This window comes from Leguminivora glycinivorella, chromosome 4 (genome assembly GCF_023078275.1).
Source record: "Leguminivora glycinivorella isolate SPB_JAAS2020 chromosome 4, LegGlyc_1.1, whole genome shotgun sequence".
Classification (NCBI taxonomy): domain Eukaryota; kingdom Metazoa; phylum Arthropoda; class Insecta; order Lepidoptera; family Tortricidae; genus Leguminivora; species Leguminivora glycinivorella.
Genome location: NC_062974.1, coordinates 10,529,130 through 10,551,336, shown reverse-complemented (window position 1 = coordinate 10,551,336; position 22,207 = coordinate 10,529,130). Strand labels below are relative to the sequence as shown.

General features: G+C 38.6%; 1 protein-coding gene across 1 annotated transcript in view; it reads right to left on the bottom strand.

Annotated features, from left to right (window-relative positions):
• Positions 1–22,207, bottom strand: part of LOC125225327 — a 65,498-nt gene that overhangs the window by 8,967 nt on the left and 34,324 nt on the right. The window contains exons 6-10 of the mRNA XM_048128977.1: positions 18,243–18,371; positions 17,945–18,087; positions 13,844–14,072; positions 1,111–1,382; positions 739–920 (exon numbers count right to left, since the gene is read on the bottom strand). Of these exons, the coding sequence (XP_047984934.1) occupies positions 739–920; positions 1,111–1,382; positions 13,844–14,072; positions 17,945–18,087; positions 18,243–18,371 (955 nt within the window). The remainder of the gene's footprint in view (positions 1–738; positions 921–1,110; positions 1,383–13,843; positions 14,073–17,944; positions 18,088–18,242; positions 18,372–22,207) is intronic.

Sequence of the window (22,207 nt, the reverse complement as noted above, 5' to 3'; positions counted from 1 at the left end):
AAATTTCTTCATTCATCTCATCACGGACATATTTTCTAAATGGTGGAATAGAAAGTGCTGTCGATTCTGAGTAGAATGATCCCAAGATAACTATATAGGATAGGTTACAATCAGGTTTTCAGTATTTTTTTCTGCGCTGTTACGAAGAGTTAACAATTGTGACTTTGGCTAGGACCAAATTAAATTACGTAGTGACCGACCACTAGTTAAAACTTAATACATTTTGTTCCAATAATGGGTGAAATTTAATCAAAATATTATACCGACATGATATTAATTATGAAGCGTCATTTTCGCATCGAATTAATGTATGCGAGTCAAATAGTAATTCATTTTTATATTGTGGGTTGATTTTATAGCGACTTGTAATCACAATTGACCGTTTACTTTGCAATCTGCTTCTGAAACCACCAAGTTTGTAACCAGCTTGAGATGGCGCCACTAGTCCGTAGTGCGTGGCCGTGTATGTAGCGTCCGGGGACGCAGTACTCTAGTGATTCCAGTACACGCTTTGAGCGATACTCACCTCGATGGTGACGCTCTGTTTTGCTGCGTGCACACCAGCCGCTCCTATAGGTATAAAGCGATGTGTGCACACCAGCCGCTCCTATAGGTTCCAGAACACATGATGGTGTGTTGGTGCAGCCACGCCGCTGTGAGATTGCGCCGGCAGTCCGTAGTGACTCGAATGTCCGGACGTCCCTCGTGAAATGCACATGTGCTCCGTGTATTACTTACCTCAATGGTGACGCTCTGGTTAGCTGCCGGTATGAAGCGATGCGTGCAGACCAGCCGCTCTTCTAGGTTCCAGAACACATGATGGTGTGTTGGTGCAGCCACGCCGCCGTGAGATGGCGCTGCCAGCCCGTAGTGCGTGGCCGTGCACGTAGCGTCCGGAGACGCAGTGCCTTCGTGTTGCTCTGCACAAAAATTTTGCGTGTTCATGATCTATTTCATACCAGTTCTTTATTACAGATAAACACAAATACATATAATATGAACATTCCTTACATACCTCCTAAAAAAAATTATTTACTCAAAGAAGATATAGTAGGTTTTTGTGTTTGATACCTAAAATAAAACAAATAACTACACTCGAGGAATACTAACCGTCATGAAACGCAAAAGCACCATCAAGGAATTCTTCGTCATCAGCGCTCTGCGAAGTCGCGCGTCGCACCAAAATGGTCAAGTTAGCACCCTTGGATATCACTGCTTGCCGCACCAGGAACCTCCCCGACGGGTCCCTTGCCTCCCTCACGGCCGGACCGCACACTCTCAGCAGCGTCCGGTCCGCTCTGTCCGACCGCTCACCCCTCTCTCGCGAGGGGAACTCGTGAAGTCCTTCAAAGATCTCAATATGAGATCTACAACTTTGTAACCTGTTGCAAAAAAAAGAGTGAGAATAAGTCTTCAAGTTCTGTTTACGACCTTACTAAGCAGCTAACGAGATCACGTGAAGTCTTTGAAAGTTTAATCGATGTGATGAACCGTGAGTCTTACTTTCAACGTTGAGCAATATAGCTTATGTACATTAGATGTCTTATTAAGTGCCGGGAAAAGAACGTTTATGCGCTCATTTAATTTATTGTAAGTATAGCTCTTATAACGTAAGATATGGAACATTTGTAAATATACAGCTCCATTTTTATAGTAATGGAAGAGCAATTTCGGGTGATATTTATGGTTTTTGGTACCTTTATTTACTAATGGCATGATTAATCATAATGCCTGTTGACTTATGATTACCATGTCGACTGATCAATCATGTTGACATGCTGACTTGTAAATAATAAGTATACAAAAATTAAAAAAAAAAGTAGGCTCAATTGCTTCAGGTTACGGCTACATTTTCCCATTAGTTCACAAACCAATAGAAAGGGATGGGCAAGCATATCGTAATGTACAATGTAGAACTAAACCACACCTCGGACACTGACGATCAAATATATGAAATCGCGCGTTCCTAGTGTTGTAGTTTGTAACCTCTTTTGTGCTGACAAATATCGTTTTTATAAGTTCTAGTTCTATTGTTCTATTTTTTGATATATTTTTGTATAGCCGTCACTTCAAATAAAACACTCATAGCAACAACATCTCTTTTTACTAATTTTTACAAATAACTTCCGTTATATTAGTTCTACAACACGTTATCAGCACGAAACTGCTAAAATTATAACGAAAAGTTTATTGTGAAAAGTGTATTAGTAAAATAATTGAGTTTAGTGTTTGTGTGATTTGAAAATATTGAAATCGTAAATATGTCACACGAAACAGGCGATGCTTCGAGTGTTTCGAATTCCCATTCGAGCTCATCAGTTCCATCGTTTTGCTTGAGAAGCAAAGAGGGATACCCTGCGTGGAAATTCAAGATGCGCAATTACCTACTTCACGAGGATTTGTGGGAGACAATCGGTGGCTACCCCAAGGAAGACACGACCCCTGCCTCTACTAAGGTACGCAAAGATTCGAAAGCCCTGGCAAAGATATGCTTGACAGTAGATGGTGCGGCTATCACTCATGTGAGATGTGCGAAAACCGCAGCCGAAGCATGGAAATCCTTGCAGAAAGCTTTTGAGGATAAGGGAATGGGACGAAGGCTTGCTTTAGAGCGAAAACTGTACAGGTTGAGTCTGTCCGACTTTTCGAATATCGAACTGTACATTAACGCAGTTATGTCAACCGCACAGGATCTGGCGGATATCGATGTAGTCTTAGAAGATAAGTCTATTGCTGCTATACTTTTGGGAGGTCTCACCCCAAAATATGAACCTCTTATAATGGCATTAGAGAACTGTAATGTTGATGTGACTACAGATTTAGTTAAGACAAAACTGCTGAATGAGATGTCCAAGGATGCGGCTACACCTACGGAATCTGTTTTTAATGCGAAGAAGAAGCCGAAGTCAAAGAAGAAGGACATAGTTTGTTACGAGTGCAAGATGCCAGGACATAAACGACCAGACTGTCCAATGAGAAGGAAGAAAGAGAAAGCTAATGAGGTAATAAAAGCTCTTAATACTTCTGGCAGCTCAAGTAAGGACGTCATTTATGTAGACTCAGGCTGTACGAGACACATGACTTCTAGACGAGATTGGTTTCAGAATTTTACGATACAGAATAAAGGTACCGTTACTGTCGCAAACGGACAACAGATAAAGTGCTGCGGAGTTGGAAACATTTCTTTAAACACACCCGAGAACGTGGTCAACAAGATTAGCGATGTGGACTTTGTACCTAACTTGAAAGCTAATTTGTTATCCGTGTACAAAACTGTTCAGAAAGGTTTTATATGTGTTTTTGATATAAATGGATGTAATTTTTATAAAACTGATAATTTTCGTTTTACAGGTGAATCTGTTGCTCATGCCTCGCCCTGTGGTGGACTGTACGTTTTAGACGGTACTGTCAATGTTCCCGAGAATGTGGCAGATAATTTTATGACACAGGATGTGCACTCTGACTGTCAGGATAGTTATAAACTTTGGCATAGGAGGCTTGGACATTTGTGTCGCATAGGCATGAACCAACTGAAGAATCACGAGGTAGGCGTAAAGTATTCAGTAGTAGATAAAAATAGTTGCATCGCTTGCGTGGAAGGTAAACAAGCGAGGAAACCTTTCAAGAAGGTAGCGTTTAATAGGGCTACTTCCCCGTTAGAACTGATTCATATGGATCTCATGGGACCAGTGTCTACAACCTCTTTTCAAGGAAATAGGTATATGTTAACCATAGTAGACGATTATACGCGAAAGGTGTTTGCTTATTTTATTTCTTCCAAAATTGATGTAAAGAATAAATTCTGTTTGTTTCAAACTTTTGTTGAAAATCAATTAGACAAGAAAATAAAAGCTGTTAGGACTGACGGAGGTAAGGAGTTTGTTAATAAAGAGTTTGTTGATTATCTTGCTTCGAAAGGTATCCAACATCAAACGACGACGCCTTACAGTCCTCAGCAGGTTGGAGTCGCGGAACGCACACATCGTTCGGTTACAGAGAAGGCGAGGACGTTGCTAGCTGAAAGTTCACTGCCGAAAGCATTCTGGGAAGACGCATTTCAAGTTGCCGTATACCTGAAGAATAGGTCTCCTCATCGAGCCTTAGGTGGACAAATTCCTTATGACAGATGGTATGGTCGCAGAGGTGATGTCAGTCACCTGAAAGTGTTTGGATGTAGAGCACTTGTCCATGTACCCTCGTGTCACAGGAGGAAATTAGATGTCAAGGCACAGGAAGCGATTTTCGTCGGTTATTCAGAAAATCCAGGTACTTATATATTTAGGGATCCTGCTAACCCACGGAAAATGTTTACGTCCAGAGATGCAACCTTTTTTGAGAATTGTTTCACAGCGCTGAAGCAGAGGTCGGCTGAACCTGAGGCACAGTCAGATTCTATCTTACTGTTCGAAGATAGAAGAGAAGCTGAGCCTGAAGACTGTCATTTTTATGACTGTGACGAGAGTAACGAGCCTGCACCACTGCCACCACTACCTTCACCGATAAATCTAGAGAGCGCCGAAGATTCAGTATGTATGGAAGAGCCAGAGCCCTTCATTGAACAGAGGCTGCCTAGTGCGGAAGAAGAGCCAGTTAGTGTGGACGAGGAATCTCTTCCTGAACCGAGATATCCTGCTAGAGATAGGAAACCACCAGATTTCCTGACATACAATGTGTCGACTGACTCTAGAGAACCTATGACTTACTATGAAGCTACTCATGCCGATGATGCAGACAAGTGGAAACATGCTATGGCTGATGAGTATCGTTCATTGAAGAAGCTCCACACATGGGACCTAGTTGATAAACCTGATAAAAAGGTCATACCATGTAAATGGGTCTACAAGATAAAAAAGGACGCATACGGTAACATAACGAAATATAAGGCGAGACTCGTTGTCAAAGGTTTCCATCAAGTTGAAGGAGTTGACTACGACGAGACATTCGCACCAGTGATTCGTCATTCTTCCCTTCGCACTTTATTCGCGTTAGCTGCAGAGATGGGGTTAAGAATGAAGCACTTGGACGTCGATACTGCGTTCCTAAACGGAGACTTGGAAGAAGAGGTTTTTATGGAACAACCTCTTGGTTTCATCGAGAAAGGCAAGGAAAACAAGGTTTGTTTATTGAAGAAATCCCTTTACGGCCTTAAACAGGCACCACGAGCATGGAACAAAAAGTTAAATGAAACGCTTTTAAAAATAGGTTTTACAGGAACTCCTTCCGAACCTTGCGTATATACGAAACTTTTTGGTAAGGAACTCGTTATATTGGGAATATTTGTCGATGACATAATTGTCTTCTATAAATGTGATTCGACGTTTGACATTGTCAAGAAAGATTTGTCGAAATATTTTTCTTTAAAAGATCTCGGAATATTAAAATGTTATTTGGGATTACAAGTAGAGTGCAATTCCGGCTGTATTAAAATAAATCAGCGAAATTATATTCTTTCTTTACTGGAAAAGTTTAACATGAAGGATTGTAAGACTGTGGATACTCCTTTGGTTAAAAAGAATATGGAAAGAAGGAAAGATGGTGAAGTCGGTGAGTCTTATCCCTATCAGAATTTAATAGGATGCCTGATGTATCTGACGGTAAACTCACGACCCGACATCGCTTACGCTACGAGTTATTTAAGCCAATTCAATACGTGTTATACAAAGGAACACTGGAATGCGGCTAAGAGGATTCTGCAGTACCTGAAGGGTACTATTAACTATGCGTTGGTTTACAGGAGGACTGGAGAACCTTTAAAAGGCTTTAGCGACGCGGACTGGGCCAATTGTACGATGGACAGAAGGTCGTATACTGGTTACGCCTTCAAGTTGAGTGGATGCCCTGTATCCTGGCAGTCGAAGAAGCAGCCTACGGTTGCCTTATCATCAGCCGAAAGTGAATATATGGCTTTAGCGTCTGCCACGAAGGAAGCATGCTATTTACGTCGATTAATTGCATATAGTTAACTTAGCTTCTGACAGTCAGAGTGCCATCAATCTCGTTCGAAATCCTGTACACCACAACAGGTCGAAGCACATCGACTGCAGGTTTCATTTCATTAGGGAGAAGGTCTCTAATAATGTTGTGAAATTAGAATATATCAAAAGTAGTGATATGCCTGCCGATGTACTTACTAAGCCACTAGGGCCTATAGTACATAAAAGGTGTATACTTAACTTAGGATTAGAAACTTAAGTTCTTGTTTTGTGTTTGTCTAGCACAACGTCGATTAAGGGCGGCTGTTGTAGTTTGTAACCTCTTTTGTGCTGACAAATATCGTTTTTATAAGTTCTAGTTCTATTGTTCTATTTTTTGATATATTTTTGTATAGCCGTCACTTCAAATAAAACACTCATAGCAACAACATCTCTTTTTACTATTTTTACAAATAACTTCCGTTATATTAGTTCTACAACACCTAGCACACATTCTAATTTCGTGTAGTTGAACGCGTACCATACTTGTATGAGTGAGATATGACAGGTCGACTGTTCGCGTTTTTGATAGGCAGTAACTGTGAGGTAACCGAGAACGGGCGGCACTTTCAGCGGGGAGCTGGAGTGGTCATACTGTATGATAGTACTCTTTATTATACTGTGACTAAACTAAGGATCCCATATTTTGATATGATATATTGATGATGATCTGATGGGTATCTTATAGACCGATTGTATGAGTTATTAAAACAGTATTTGAATTGATTAATAAAGTATTTATTGTTACAAAATACACATTATTTTACTCAAATGCTGATTTTAAATTTGTATTTTGTTTTTTCATTAATCAACACGACTGATGAAATGAAATTGCTGATGGATTGGAACGAGATGAAGCTGCGATGCATTACAAAAGTCACGCATAATAATATTTAAATGCGTAAATAATTTATAATAGTTCATGTATATAACGTGAATAAGGACTAATCTCATTGGGTGGCGGCGTCTGCCGTCAAAGAGACAAAGGATAGCTGTTTTGTGCATAAATAATATATAAACAATTGAAGTGCAGTGTAAAAATTATAATTTCTACACAGACCACTAATAAATCTAAAAACCGATATCGAACAAAACCGTGTGAAACTACTAACCTCAAAATAGATTTCGATCTGTGAAAAACGATCAGTCATACCGCCATTACGAGACCTGTGCTACCATCTATCGGAAAACCCGAATACTACGATTTGTCATCTACAAAACGTCAAAATGACAAACGTCAACCTCGAAACACTAGAGAATCTCATTAAGGGTTTAAGAATCGATCTGAAAAAAGACTTACAAGAATCACTTAACGACATCGAGGCCAAACTTTCAAAGAACATAAAGGAACTAAATGAGAAATTGCAAGATACGTACACAAACATCCGAAAAGATATAGAAAATGTCAAAGAAACAAACACGAATCTTGACAATAAAATGTGTTATATTGAGAGACAAATACGGAAAAGAAATGTAGTCTTCTTCGGAGTGGAAGAAACCGAAAACACATATGAAGAGCTGGAGACAAATATTATCTCAATAATCACAGAAACTCTGAAAGTTGACTGTAATCATCTAGATCTGGAGATAGTGCGCAGAATAGGAATAAAGAATGAAAACAAAATAAGACCAGTGAAAGTAACTCTCACAACATTCGGCAAGAAAATATGTATTTTGAAGAAAAGTAGTCATTTGAAACGGACAAACATGTATATTAAAGAAGATTTTACCCCACAAGTACTGGAAACCCGCAAATTACTTCAAGACCAACTACAAAAGGCTAGAGAAGAAGGTAAAAAAGCTTTTATACGCCACGACAAATTAATTATCAAGGAACCAGATAACAAGCAACCGGCAGATAGAAAAAATCCCCTCGAAACTCAAAAAAGAGGGAATTAGAAGTAACTCCGCCAAACCAGATGGCAAGTTCTTATCACAGACAGGAGAGCTCGAAGAGGCAAGTAGCCAAAAAGAACAAAACACAAATAGAAAACCAAAACACCATACTTAGCTATATGAAGAATACTAAGAATGGTCTGCACACCCGTTCACCTTCAGTGACATCCATAGAAGACGGCGAGACATAGCAAATACCAAGACCTCCTTCAAGAACACTAGCCCTGAAAACAACTAAACCCAACGAAAAATTTAAAATCAAGTTAAGAAAACCACACTATAAACCCTCCCCCAATACGGCTGGTCACCGCGGGGGCAGTAGACTACAACCCTCCAAAGCAAAATAACCTAAGCTGCCATATTAATTACACAAAGTACAAAAAATAAAAACACAAAATTAAAAGAAAATAGTAATTGGATATCTGGCAAAACAAACAAATACTACATAATTATGAAAAGTAACATCGTCCAGACACTGTCATCTCATGAGCGACTAATAGAATTTTATTAAAAGAAGCATTTAAATGAGTAAAATATGATATTATAAAATAGCAGAAAGGCGACATTTGGGAACAGAAATTTAAGAATAGGTACAGAAATTTCTTGCTCTGCTATTCAGGCCAAACACCAGGAAAATACAGAATGGGCTTCCTAATAAAGAATTATATGAACAGAATAGCAAAAGCTTCGTGGGATTATCAGAACGCGTTGGCTTTGGAGGAGGCCTTCACCTGTGGAAACGGGGTTCTTAAATATCATTTATATTAATATAAACTAGTACATAAGGAAAAATTGTAGAAATTTAAGAAATAAAAGGCTTTTTATTTTATTTTATTTTATTTTTATTTTATTATATGATCTCATCACATTCAGTTACTCCGGGAAATATTGCGTTGCTAACGCTTGTATTTCTGTACAGGATAAGCCGATCATAGACTCAGCATAATTTTATTTTCATTTTCATTTTCACAAGGCGATAAGACTGCTGGTGAAGGAAAAATATGGGTATCATATTAACTCACCCTTTGGATTGTGTGACGATCCGATAATCTCGTTTCGTACAAACCTATGCATGCATAAATATAATCGTTATTTTCATTCCAAGTAGAAACATCATTCAAAACATCGGTAGCAAAAGTTCTAGGAAACAGGTCGGAACTCGACTTGGCGTCAGGCGATGGTGCGCAGCCAATCACGATCGAGATGAGCGCGTCGGCGCTGGAGGGTGCGCTTCGGATGCCCATATATGGTAATACAAGCGAGCAATGCCGTCGGGGCGCCGGGGGGACGCTAGCGTGGCAGGTTCGGGCGGGGCCGGCACCCGAGCGGGCTATATAAGCCAGTACACGGGGCGCAGGAAGAACATTCAGGAACGAGTCGCGGGTCGAAGCAGCCACGGGGAGATCTCTCCAAAGATAAGAAGGAGTCATGTGAGTTTTTTAATATTTATCACTGTTTTTCTTTGTGATTTCATTATGATGTTCTATTGTGCTTTGTTATATGACTATTTTGTGGTACTTTGAAACATAACTGATTTATTAAGGGTTTTTATTATACACTTTGAATAATCTATAGATTTTAAATAATTCTCTGAAAATTCTGGAGCATATTATATTATAATTTTATTACAATGCTTATCTGCATATTTTCTGTGTATGAGATCCAAGGGTCTTCCATTAATTCCAATGAATGCTGAAGCAAACTAAATTATTTTATATGAGAACTTATTACAATTGTTAATTATATGGTTATTTATACAAGCTTTTGCTTTTAAGTGAACTAAGGTTCTAAACAACTTCAGAAAAACAATGCTTAACTGCATGCTTTTGTGTTTGAGATCCAAGGGTCTTACTTTAAGTCCAAGGAGTTCTGAAGCAAACTAAATGATATTTTATGTGTTAATTATATGGTTATTCTGTACAAGCTTTTGCTTTTAAATGAACTAAGGTTCTTAATCAACTTCAGAAAATGCTGAAGCCAATTATATTTTATTTATTCTTCAGAAATAAAAGATTATTTTTATTTCTTTATACGTGATATTATATTTTTATTATTTACTAGCTGCCCGGCGTACTTCGTATCGCCTTATACTTGGAGGCGCAAAACATGGGGCAAGGCAAAGAAGTGACCATTTTTACTTGACACAATTAAGTAGCTACATCATTAATTACATTATAGCGTACCTATTTAATATACACATACCCATAGCTGGGCATTAACTCGTTAATCCGTTAATCGTTAATTAACGAAGTTAACATTTCGATTAACGGATTAACTTTTAAGTTAACTCTAAAAAATGTTAACGGACTCGTTAACTTCCGTTAAATTTCTCCGAGTCCGTTAATCGTTAATTTAGCAGGGCAGCGCCGCGAAAAACACGCTACTGTAAAAGTCCGAAGTACGGAAAATCCTAGAATTTAACCGGTAAATCCCAGCTTTTACCGATTTTGATCGCCAAAAGCCCAAATATTACCTAAAGAATTGTTGTTCACATGGGTTCGCTTTTACCAACGTTGATTCGATGAATCCTAAGTTTTACCATGGCAACTGTTCTAGATTATACTGTGGTTCTAGTGACAGGGCAGCAAATTCGAGCCCAATTTAAGACCACATTCTCTTCCCTAGCTTCTACCCGGCTTCCGCCTGCTGTGATCTTGCAGCTCTCCTGACACAGTTCTTGGCAGTAGCTCAGGCAATCACTGCCTTCCACATGTAGCCTAGAGTTCAATAGGCTTGCTGTAATTCGGGCTTTTACAGTAATATAATACATTATAGTGGATTACTGATACAACTAAATATATACCTACAGTAAAAATATTTTTTTGTCACGCGTTAATGGATTATCGATTAACTTTAACTTACGTTAAATTTGTTGAAATGTATCGCATTAACGATTAACGAAGTTAACTTTTTTAGTAACGGATTAACGATTATCGAAGTTAAATATTTGATTAACGGTGCCCGGCTATGCACCTACCTATTGAAGAGATAAGATGACTTACCTACCTTTTTCCTCTTGTGGCAATCATCCGGTTATTGCGTTGTTTTAGTTACTAACTGTAATACTTTAAATTGCTTTTGAAATCAATTTGGAGTTTTTTTACCATTCATTTAAAATACACCATTTAAGCTAGTTTATTCCAACTACAAAAATATACTATTTTTATTTTATCTCAAAACACAAATCACAGCAATAACAGTTGACAACGTCTAACAGATTTTTTTTCTGTTATGACAGCTCATTCTCATTCATTTCATTTCAAGCAATATTTTTTAGCCGCATTACCTGGCCGCTACATATTAAGGTGGATGATACACTGGCTCCGGTTGTGCGATGCGAATCGGAGCCAGTGTGACATCCACCTAATCAACTACTTGTTGCACGATTAGAGTGAGATGGAGCAATAGGTAGAGAAGGACAAACATGTATTGCCTCACTCTATCGCTCTATCTCACTCTAATCGAGCAACCGATCGCCATGTGTGTAGAGATCTTGAGGATTGTGATCGTTTCGGTTTCCTTCGCCTAAGTTTTGCACGGAGCGAATGTAACTATTTATTTGCGATGGTACCGGTTCACTGCGATGGTACTTTTGTGAAGTATAAAATTAATAGCTGTAACAAACTGTCAGATTTGGTTCGAGTCGGACAGCGGATTTAATTCGCTCCGAACCATATCCGGCCGTCTGTAGAGCACGCGGACCAAATCCGACCGGTCCGGCCCGAACCAAATCTAACCGTCTGTTACAGCTATTAGAGAAAATTTATAAATCTGGCAAGCAATTTGACAATGACAACTTCATAGACTACTTAAAATAGCTGTAACAGACGTGTGCGTTCCGATTTAGTATTATTTCTTATTTCTTTAACGGAATAATTACTAATTTTCACATTATTTTGCCAAGATAAATTAATAAAATCACAATGCGTTTGGAACGCATCCGTCATTAATGTAAGTTTGGAACGCACCTGTCATTAACGTCACGTCATTGTCAAGTTGTCAGGTAGGAACAATTTGTATGGAAAAAAAGAATCACTGTTTTCTAATTATCATCACAATATTTACGTGTTTTTACACTGCCTAAACCTTCTGCGGTCTAATACAAACATTTCAATACCAAAATTACGTAAATCGGTCCAGCCGTTCTCGAGTTTATAGGTAACTAACAAACGCATTTCATTTTTATATATATAGATTATATCTGTAGAATGAGCTGCTAATGGGGACTATATCTTTGGAGGTTTAATTGCTGAAGTATATGGGATAGCTGGGTTTTGAGAAGCTTAGGGACTAGGTTCTGTCGGGAATGCCAGTTTGAATTAAATATTTTTATTTCGGATTTGTTTTTGATAAATTAAAGAGACTCGGGTCTTTTCTCTTGCTACTTGGCATTGAAGTTATGATGCTTGTTTGGGCAGGAGGTCCAGGCTTGAGTATATCAGCTAAGCGTAACGTGACAGTTGAGGTAAGTCTTGTATAGCAATGCGTACGAGCTTACCACATACAATGATGGCCATTAAATGGAATTGTCTTGTTCAAATACAGTAATTGTAATTTTCATTTGTCGATATGTTGGAGGAGAGTCTGGGGTTCTATGGTTTATAAAGTTCAAAATTTTTAAGAGAACCGGTTGATAGGTTCACATTCCAGAAAAGATGATTCTAGGAAAGGATCCAAGGCCTGGCATTTTAGATGACAGAATAGGCGACCTTACCTCATGCGCAAACCAGGGGGTATTTGCCTAAATAAAGCCCTAAATACAAAATAAAACAAGGGGTTCTTGGAATTCTCGAATTGCTGAGAGTTTTCCTTTATCTGTGAATAGTATTAATAGTGAAGTTGTATTTTCGCTGATTCTCACTGATAATTTAAAATAGAAACAATAGAAATAGAGTTCCAATTTTATATTCGATTCAAAGAAAGAATTGAACTGGCAAATAGCTCTACGTTGATGGTCCAGTCTCGTATGTATTACCGACTATGTATTGTAATTCATACTAAGACGCGTTGGGGATAAAACACCTTTAAAAATAAAATTCCTAAAAATTTGACAAATAAATTGATTTTTTTCACCTTAATTATTGTATTTTATTTCTTTCTACTTCACAAAGTGTATATTTGACTATGAGAATTGAAAGAATATGTTGGTTGTAATTGCTCTATAAAATAAATTATGTATCGGTACTCATCTATAGGGAATATCAGAATAGCGGAAACTATTATTACCTAGGAGGTAGAATTTCTAAATGTTAGGGGAATATCTAGTGCGTTGAAACTTCCTACACTTGAGAAAAGGATTTGTGGTTACTTCGTACAGCTTAGGCGTCCTACCTTTACTAAACGATCACATTTTATTATTTTTCTTATGGCCAATCCTTTTAAATGCAGAACAAAACAAACAAAATAAATTGGTATTAAATTTAGGGGTAGTTCTTAAGCTTAATGGGTTCTTGGGTTGTTAAATATATGGGGTGCTTATGGTAGAGTATAGAGTAGGTTAGGTAGGTCACCTTTTGACTGTTACAATCTGGTGCCGCGACCAGCACGGGCTATTTGTGATCAGGACGGGCATTCGTATGCCATGTTGTGGTTGTTTGCCACATTAGAATGTTGTTAGCTTCATTTGTTTACATTTGTTCATGTCTTTGTTTTACTTAAGAGTGTATTTGTTTTGTTTTGCAAGTGACATGTTTTAATGTTACAATTGGTTGGTTATTTCGTAAAACTAATGCCTACACCAAATCTTAGCATTAGTTCTGAAAGAGGACTTCAGGCTCCTATGAGGCAATGCCCGGATGGTGATTGGTGATGATGCGTGACGCCAGAAGGCGTGCCCAGAAAATGTATCACACACTTGGGAAGACCTCGTGTCGAAGTGTCGCGTGCACCGCCTACTCCCAACGTCGAGAACTCATTCGTCACAGAGCTGCTGACCAAATCTAAAATCCTATCCTTAATAATATGAGAATACGTACCTTAAATTATAATTAAACAACGTAACTTGCACGACGTCAGTGGGCGTGCCCAGCAGGTGTATCGCGCACTGCGCGCGCCACGCGGACGCTCTCGTGTCGAAGTGTCCGGAACGCGCTCCGCCCGCCCCGTAGCCACGAACCCGCGCGCCGCACCCGACGCGCCCTCCTGCGCCCACGCTCGAGATCTCGTTCGTCACCGAGTTGCTGTCCAAGTCTAACAATCTGTCTTCTGTAACATAAATAAGAGAACACGTCCTTAAACCCCCGTTTTTCTGCCTAGTAAGTCTACTAGGTGGCAATCTCAGATAATTATGGCAAAAAGTCAAGGGAAGTTAGGTACCTATATTCTATAATGGGCGACCATTTGTCTGTGGCGAGATCAAAATCGAGTTTATCATTGCGCAATTAAAAACTTGTAAGTACAGTCAACCAATTGGAACCCTAGGCCACTCTATGTAAAACCATGTCAAAAACAAGCAGTAAGATATTTTACAATCTGATTTATAACGTCACTATGACATAGTTCTACAGTGGCCTAGGGTTCCAATTGGTTGACTGTAATAGGTACTTACAAATATTTGACATGTGTACAGAACTGAACGACACGCCATGGATAAATGAATATGATAATTATACCTAGATATTTTTCTGGCACGGACGTCAAGTTGTTAGTGCTTGACAAAATAAAAATATCAATAAGGTCCTTACGTCCTTACTTAAGGTCCTTACGTAAGGTCTAGCTTACATAAACGATTTACCTAAAATTATTAGTACTAAACGCGTTATGTTTGCAGACGACGTTTCGATACTATTAAGTTGTTCGGATAGTGCGGAATGCAACATGCGCCTACTAGAAACCATTGGCACGGTTATCACCTGGCTACACGAACACAACTTAGACATAAATCTTACAAAGACAAAAGTTATCCAATTCAAACCAAGTCAGAAAAAACCATTGCACCTTAAATTAGATATTAACGATAGCCCGATCGAACAAGTAAGTGAGTTTAAATTATTAGGTATAAAATTAGACTCTGGCATAAATTGGAAATCGCACATCCAAATTATTAAATCAAAACTGGCAAAATTTGTATTAGTGCGGGGCGGAAACGGCTAATTAGTATGAGAGTACAGTCCCTGCTGGCAGAAAGCATGAAACTTGGCATGTATATAGCTTATAGGTTTATAAGAAAATATGGAAGTAGAAACACGCCAAGGTGTCAATGTTTCCCCTCTTTCCCCCCACTTTTGTTTCCCTGATTTCAGTTTTTTAATATTTCCATGAAAACCGTAAAAGCTACCATCACGATACTAAAAATAAATACAAATTTAGAATCTGCTTTGACGGCTTATTACGCGTACGCGCACGCATGGCTCAACTACGGCGTAATCCTGTGGGGTGCGAGCACCGATGCTCACCAACTCTTTCTCATACAAAAAAAAGTGTGTACGCATTCTGACCAATACACGAACTTCAAATAGTTGTCGACAGCATTTTATAGACCTTAAAATACTAAGACTACCGTCTATGTATATTATGGAGACAGTAGTATTTTTCAAGTCCCATCCATATTTATATGGCGGAACGGAAGTATATAAACCTGAAAGTAGAAGGAAAAATCAAATTATATTACCGCCTAGCAAACTTGCAATAGTCCCAAACGGTCCTTTCTATCGATGTGGATTAAATGAACATGAATTATGAATATTAATTATCCCTAATATTATCTCTAAAATCTTGAATAATCGTGTAAGAAATTATGTAAACTATTAAAATATGGTTCGTTTTATTATTATTGTCCATTTATTTTCAAACATGTGACATTTGTATAAAACATTAATGTTATATACACATAAATTCAAGCATATATTCCCTAAACGGGGTAGGCAGAGCACATGAAACTGCTCAACATCCAGTGCCTCGGCAATAATTAATGACATAATTATAATAATTAAAGACATATTATAAATTATAATGTAATCGTTGAACTAAATATCGGAAGGAAGTCACTAGTGTCACTTCGTTCGTGCCAGGAAAAATATCTATATAATGATATAACAATGATTTTATGATATGAAAAGAACATGATTGTAACTCGTAAGTAACGTTTAAAAAAAACACGACATTTTTGAGAGTGAAAGATCAGCTTCAGTTTGTTTCTAGATTTGATAGGTATGAATAGAAGGATTGATAACCATGTCTATATCTTGGCCGCTAAAAGCAAAGTGCAATTCCATCAAGAATTCTCTACCCTGATATGTGAGCTGCGAAAGTTATCCAAAATTTATCTTACATCCACTAGTATCTTTATTGCCAAACCTGAAACACTGTAACTAACTTATCGTATCCTATTCACTTGAGAATTGAATCCTGGGGATATATTATTGTATTACGGGACTATGTGAATAAGAGTAATAATTTGATGCGGAAGATAGTTAAGAGTATATTGACACGATTTTGTAACTGTAGATACATATACCATGGAGAATAGAGGTAATCTCTATTCTTCATGACATATACTTTCTGAAAATGCCTAAACTTACTTTATAATAAACTAGCTTTTGCCCGCAGCTTCGCTCGCGCTAAATTCGAAATTTGCGGATTGCTCCATACAAACTGCCGCCCCCATATTAGGGAAGTGGGGGGGGGTTAGAAAGAGACAAAAAGTTGCCTATGTCATGCTCCATCCCTACAACTATCTTCACGTTTTGCCGTGAAAGACGGACAAACAAACAGACACATACACTTTCCTATTTATAATATTAGTATGGATTAGGTCACAGACCAACCCCTATAGACATCTATTACAAGACGACTCGCGGTCGCCAGCCTTCCTAGTATTTGCACTGATATAAGCGCGGGCGCTCGCCGTGCCCGATCAGTATCGACCAAGTAACAGACCCGAAAGCAGCGCGTGTTTTTCGCACAAAAAAATTGGAAAAGGGTATTTTGATGCCTTAAAGATGTCCACCTGTAGTGTGAAATGGTGTGGAAAGGTAACAAGAAGCTCAAATTTAAAAACAGACGGCATTACATTCCACAAATAAGTCATATTTATAATTTATTCAGAGCCGGCATAGGTCAACTTACATTGGCCACTCACGCGTCAGTAGAGGGACAGTCATACTTCTGTCCCTTTTCATCTGGCGCGACTGCCCGCCGTCCTTGAAACGGCCAATCATAGCGCGCTTAACACATTCCCCGCCCGCTCCTCGCACCCCAAACACTGGTGACTCGTATCGCGAACCAAATATACAAGACTGCCACTCTATAGGAGGTTCTCTGTGGGATTAGGTACTTCTTTAAAGTTTAACATTTCAAAAGTGGGAATTCTTAGGTGTTGATATGTACTTACAGTACTTGCAGTTCAATAAAAGTTACTGCATAAAATAAAATAAAAGGTGTTTCCGCCAAAAAATTTCAAAAATAAATATCGACGAATTAAAACTCGCATGAAAGGAACAGTTTTACGAATATTTCCATGTTGAAGTTAATAATTCCAGTTAATAATTTTTATCTGAAAAGTACGATGGTCCAGAGTAGTTTCAATTTATGGACATACATTTTTAATAACGAGAAAATTGTTGTAATACATGCACTTTCCAGAATTTAATAATTAACTACACCTTTAAGGTTTCAGAATGTCCCTTTTTTATTCAAATAGTCGCCACGGCGGTGATGTTACTGGAAAGGGATATTAAACACTGATGAAGTGATTGAAAATGTGCCCCACTATCTCTCCATTTTTGTGACAATTTGACATTTTTTTTTACAAACGAATAATATATGAACTGAAATAGATGCCATGCACTAAAGAAAAAGCGATCAAGCCCACTGGTGGCGAAGCCGGGAATCGAACCCGGGTCTCAGCTACCGCCCGGCGGTCGGGGTGGTGTAGCGGTCGAACTCGTCAGCCGCGTTAGCTGGAGACCCGGGTTCGATTCCTGGCTTCGCCACCAGTGGGCTTGATCGCTTTTTCTTTAGTGTATGGTATCTATTTCAGTTTATAATTTATATATAGTAGTGTTATTACTTAAAAAAAAAACTAAAAAATAATAATTTGCTTTGTTCCCTACATCGAATAATTTATGTTTACAAACCGTGCGACGTATGATGCGTGAGCGCAGCCAACGGCGGCGAGGCGACCACCGTGGGCGGCGGCACGCTGCCGTCCACGCCGTCCGTGAACACCACCCGCGCGATGAATCCGTTGTAGTCGTACGGCGGCACCAGCGGACCCGAACTATATACCAAACATTATTTTTTAGACCAAAAAAAACCTTTCCCCTTAGTAATTAAATTAAAAGCAAGTCCACAATGATCTTCGTGCAATTAATTTAAAAGCTGACGTCGGAAGTAGAATTATTTCAATCAGCTAGATTGCCAACGAGGACTTACTTGAATTCTAGTAATAGGTTCGGTCCGGGCTGCTCCAAAGTAGCGCTTCTCTCCGAGCAAAGCGTCGCCAGCAAAGGAGCGGAGGGCGAGTTGCCAGCACGGAGCGTTAGGTAATCCGTGGCGCAGTGACTGCAAATAATTATAGCTGTGAAACATCCCCTACTTAAAATAAATTAAATTTAAAATAACACGACGTAACTGCCAACTCCGCTGTGCCTTTTAGAATAAAGTACGAGGCTTGACGCCGCAGCTAACTTTGCATGCTTTGCGATAATGCTTAGTGAAAAGTTAACACTGCTAAAATTGTAGCTCTCATTTTAATCATTTCACACACTTAGTTTATTTTGCTCATAAATCTGTTATCTTTAAAGCGGAAGCTGTGCACAGTCTCTAAAAGTGTTTTATGAGTGAACGCTTTAGATGGGTACGATCTTTTTTACATTTACTAAATGAAACTTTTTGAATAATCTACTCATTTAAATATTAAATGTTTTAATTTAAAATTATCTTTCTTCTTCCTCATACCCTCAATGCTGAGGATCGTGACCACAAGTAGCGGGTATCCATTGAACGCGGTCATAAGCCATGAATATGATTTTTAACACTTTACCATTCATTCGCCCCAATATGATACACTTCTCCATATTATGCATTGGTGATCTCATAATGTGACCGAAAAATCTAAGGGTTCGCTCCTGGCATATTTTGGAGAGGTGATATTAAGTTCTTCCAAAATAGAGATGTTAGTAAAATTATGCAATTGTATTAAATTTCATTTTATTGCTATGGTACACTGGATCTCTTTGATAATAGTATATCGTACAACAAAATTGCGAGGTTTGCGGGTGTTCGAAACGCATTGGAAAGCACAGCGTCATCTAACTCCCAGCGGCGGTGCTCGGCTCTGTACGGCAGCAGTGCTTTTAGTCGCCGTAGCATTTATCTACAAGATAACAGAACAGTGTTTTCTTTGGCGAGTTTAAAGGGTGTGTTTGCTATTAATCTGAGAGCAGAGAGCGGCTTCCGTGTGTATTAGTATGTGGGAAAACGTATTGCACCGAGATAGCGGTTTTTATTTCCCTCCTCTATGCTCTCTTTTGAGTATAAACGTGTTGTATGTGAGCGGTACTTTTTTCATGCTTAAAGGATTTATTTCTCGAGTAGATATATTATTCAACTAAGGAATTCAGCTTTAAGGAATATTTTCTTTTTACTTCACGTAACTTGGTCTTTTAGTTACGTTATATGACACAGACGGAATGCCTTAACAACATTTGCTTAGAAATATACCTTCGTAACAAAGGCGTATGAACATGTTTGTACAAACAGAACTGCAGTCAGTCGAGTATCTGTTTAGCTGGCGCTAGCTGGTTGGAACGAAGTTTCGTTCCCCTACAAATGCAAGTTAGCATTTCCGATGAGACAACAGGGAACACATTAGTGTAAGCCGGAATATCGCAATCAAGTGTACGAGCGCGGTACGCATGCTAATAACCAGGAGGTTTTCTACCTCCGGCTCTAATTTACCACAAATTTGCCTTGGGTAGCGTAAAGACCAAAACAAGTGGGTAAAGTTAATTGAAGTGCTTCTTGCTCGTACCCAATACCTAATACCGTATAAGATTGAGTCTAAGAAAAATAAATGTACATACAAAAGGTAAACGATAAAATGTAGATTAGATTTCGGATAAATCGATAAAGTGATACTCTTATAAATAGCCTCACAACTTTGGCTATACCCACCATATCAGTGTTTATATTTAGCAACTTTAACATAAGTATATCAACCTGCCAACGCTGAGGTTCAATAAAAATAAAGCCTGTTTCAAACGATGGCAATAAATGCACTGTGACTGACATATGACCCTGAAAACGGTAATGAGGAAATTTTGTAGTATTGTATGTTGGATCAGTCAATCACGCCTATATCCCATATAGGGGTAGGCAGAGCACGAAACTATTCAGGTTTCTGTGCCGCACTTGGCAAACAAGGGGTCGAAACAAAACGAAATAGTGACATTGCAGTGACAGGTTGCCAGCCTGTCGCCTACGGTACAATTTAACCCATATCCCACAGTCGCCTTCTACGACACCCACGTTAATAAAGAGGGTGGCGAAATTTTTAAACCATCACCACACGGGAAATCACAAATAAAATCAGTTTGAAATAGATATCCGAACCGATACCGGACGGACTCGGGCTCGTATTCTCGTATATTTAGGTAAAAGTTTTTGAAGCTGCACTGATTAATATTTGTTTTCGTAGATAAACACTAAAATATTTCCCTAATGTCTTTACGGCCATTTTACGGTAAATTTTTATGGAAAAAATATATCTATCGATTAAATTAAAACTATCTTAATGTCGGCTAATGTCTCACAATCGTTTAAAATATCCGACAGAGAACTGAATAAATAACAGGTTCAGTTTCTTTTTCATTCAGTGTCTGCCTTCTAATATTTCCAAGAAACTTTTAGCGTCTATTTTGTAACTCGTGCCTCGAAAACAGAGTGCAGGATTAAATTATCCGAGTCTAAATTATCACATGCGGGTTCCGCTTAGAAAGAAATAGAGGTGAAAAATCTATCCGTTAATTTCAGTCAGTGTTGTACCGTTCATAGGGAATATTCCCTGGTTACAAGGTGGAAATTCTGATTAAGTATGCGTATGTGTGTGTAAAATAATCGTCATTTTAGGTTTTCTTACGTTATATTCGAAGCAATTGTACACGTAGGTAGTAACATAAAAGCAATTTTGTTATGGGAGCTGTCCCTACACTACAACAGGCCTACGTCACTGGCTGGCGGTCGCGCGAGCTACCCGCTAGCAGTTGCCTCGAGGTAACGATCACGGTTCGTTACGGCCAAATTTTGATTACGGTTAACGAACCAAATTTTATAATACCATGTTCTTAGAATGTCGCAATGTTAAAACGGATTAGTAGTAAAATGTCTTAAATTACAAAAATATCAGTTTTCAGTACATCAAAATTCCAAAATGACATTGGCCGATTACATCTAATAACCGAAATGTATTAGTTTCATAGTAACCAAAATTGAAAATGGCACTTTCTCAGAATACCAAACTACTTAAAAAAAAACAAATCAAAAAAAAATTTAATCTATTAATCTGTTTTGGTATTGCGACGTTTTAGGAATATGGTATTATAAAATTTGGTTGTAATGAACCGTAATCGAGGCAACAAGTGGCCGAGAGGCGCTATTACGCGCCCGCCTGTGTAGTCTCGTGGCACATACCTACTATTCTTTTGAGTTTTACGTAGTAACTTATTAGTATTAGTTAGGCATTTGTCGTTTTGCGGGCAAGTGAAGGATCTGTTACGTTAGTAACTTATTAATAATCTGTGCAACCTCCTATGAAACTCTTAGAAGCAGCAGCATCCACTTGATGGTGTATCTTTAATACTCAGTAGCAAACAAGCGTACAGCTTGTATAATGGTAAAGAGTAGAGATGCAACGAATAGTTGTTTGACCGGATACCGGATACCGGATATTCGGCCCAACCATCGGTCGAATATTCGGTATCCGGCCGCCGAATGTTCGGCCAGCTGATTTTTACCTACAATACCTACAATTTAAGCAAGGAGCGAGCGCGTCGTGCAGGCTTTGACTTGTTTCGTAGTGAATTTCGCGCGGAGTCGTTTTTGATCAAATGTTTATTTTTTTAATAATAGGGTCTATGATTATAAGTATTATAAACCGTAACTGTTTTTTACATTTAATTTGTTTACCCAAAAATCATTCATTCAAAAATAGCACATCCGGTATCCGGCCGAATATTAAAATAAGGGCCGAATAGGCCGGATACCGAATAGTAACCGAATATTCGGTGCATCTCTAGTAAAGAGTTTCCTTAGCCTATGGATGCCTGCATCTAAGGTGTTAAATGCACATTGTCGAGCCTAACAATTCGCATCATCATTGAACAATAAAAAAAAATATT